Source organism: Silurus aristotelis (assembly GCF_946808225.1).
Source record: "Silurus aristotelis genome assembly, chromosome: 26".
Classification (NCBI taxonomy): Eukaryota; Metazoa; Chordata; class Actinopteri; order Siluriformes; family Siluridae; genus Silurus; species Silurus aristotelis.
In genome coordinates, this window is record NC_139599.1 from 17,643,156 (window position 1) to 17,645,655 (window position 2,500).

The following is a 2,500-nucleotide window of genomic DNA, read 5'->3' on the forward strand; positions in this document are numbered from 1 at the left end:
ACACCAATGTTCACCATCACACACACCAATCTTAACCATCACACACCAATCTTCACCAACACACACACCAGTCTTCACCATCACACACACCAATCTTCACCATCACACACCAATCTTCACCATCACACACCAATCTTCACCAACACACACACCAGTCTTCACCAACACACACACCAGTCTTCACCAACACACACACCAATCTTCACCATCACACACACCAGTCTTCACCAACACACACACCAATCTTCACCATCACACACACCAGTCTTCACCATCACACACACCAATCTTCACCATCACACACCAATCTTCACCAACACACACACCAATCTTCACCAACACACACACCAATCTTCACCATCACACACACCAGTCTTCACCAACACACACACCAATCTTTACCATCACACACCAATCTTCACCAACACACACAACAATCTTTACCAACACACACACCAGTCTTCACCAACACACACAACAATCTTCACCATCACACACCAATGTTCACCATCACACACACCAATCTTAACCATCACACACCAATCTTCACCAACACACACACCAGTCTTCACCATCACACACACCAATCTTCACCAACACACACACCAATCTTCACCATCACACACCAATCTTCACCAACACACACACCAGTCTTCACCATCACACACACCAATCCTCACCAACACACACACACACCAGTCTTCACCAACACACATACCAATCTTCACCAACACACACACCAATCTTCACCATCACACACCAATCTTCACCATCACACACACCAATCTTCACCATCACACACACCAGTCTTCACCAACAAACACACCAATCTTAACCAACACACACACCAGTCTTCACCAACACACACACCAATCTTCACCATCACACACCAATCTTCACCATCACACACACCAATCTTCACCAACACACACACCAATCTTCACCAACACACACACCAATCTTCACCATCACACACACCAATCTTCACCATCACACACACCAGTCTTCACCAACACACACACCAATCTTTACCAACACACACACACCAGTCTTCACCAACACACACAACAATCTTCACCATCACACACCAATGTTCACCATCACACACACCAATCTTAACCATCACACACCAATCTTCACCAACACACACACCAGTCTTCACCATCACACACACCAATCTTCACCAACACACACACCAATCTTCACCATCACACACCAATCTTCACCAACACACACACCAATCTTTACCAACACACACACCAGTCTTCACCAACACACACACCAATCTTTACCAACACACACACCAATCTTCACCATCACACACCAATCTTCACCAACACACACACCAATCTTCACCAACACACACACTAGTCTTCACCATCACACACACCAGTCTTCACCAACACACACACCAATCTTTACCAACACACACACCAATCTTCACCATCACACACCAATCTTCACCAACACACACACCAATCTTCACCATCACACACACCAGTCTTCACTAACACACGCACCAGTCTTCACCATCACACGCACCAATCTTCACCATCACACACACACCAGTCTTCACCATCACACACACCAATCTTCACCAACACACACACCAATCTTCACCATCACACACCAGTCTTCACCAACACACACACCAGTCTTCACCATCACACACACCAGTCTTCACCATCACACACACCAATCTTCACCAACACACACACCAATCTTCACCATCACACACCAATCTTCACCAACACACACACCAGTCTTCACCATTACACACACCAGTCTTCACCAACACACACACACACCAGTCTTCACCATCACACACATCAGTCTTCACCATCACACACAACAATCTTTACCATCACACACAACAATCTTTACCATCACACACACCAATCTTCACCATCACACACACCAATCTTCACCAACACACACCAATCTTCACCATCACACACACCAATCTTCACCAACACACACAAACCTTCACCATTACACAGCAACCATCTCACACACACCAACCTTCTCCCTCAAAAAAGTGACCTGTGTGTGCATTTGTGTGTATTGTGTGTGTGTGTGTGTGTGTGTGTGTGTGTGTGTGTGTGTTAGACCCGTAATCACTTTGAGAGCACACGGGAGGAGATGGAGGAGCTGATGAAGAAGATGAAGCAGCCAAAATCTGTGTGGCAGCATCAGCAGCCAACCATCGAGGGCTACCTGTACATCCATGAGAAATGTACACACACACACACACACACACACACACACACACACACACACACACACACACAAATGAGTTATACCATTATTTCCATAACTCAGTTCAAGTTGTATAAAATAATGTTTAAGGTTGTTGTTTATAAATGTAAGTTTCTCCCTAATGAGTGATTCAGTGGTGACTGTGGTGAAGGACAAACTCTCTAGACTTCATGAGGAAGAAACATTTAGACTCCAGATGAAACCTCGTCCTCATCCTCAACACCGAATGTCCATTCATTAC

General features: G+C 45.2%; 1 protein-coding gene across 1 annotated transcript in view; it reads left to right on the forward strand.

The window, feature by feature from the left end:
* The window catches only part of ophn1 (oligophrenin 1), a 22,696-nt gene that overhangs the window by 12,034 nt on the left and 8,162 nt on the right, over positions 1–2,500 (forward strand). Inside the window, exon 8 of the mRNA XM_083530951.1 lies at positions 2,110–2,236. Coding sequence (XP_083387077.1) covers positions 2,110–2,236 — 127 coding nt within the window. The remainder of the gene's footprint in view (positions 1–2,109; positions 2,237–2,500) is intronic.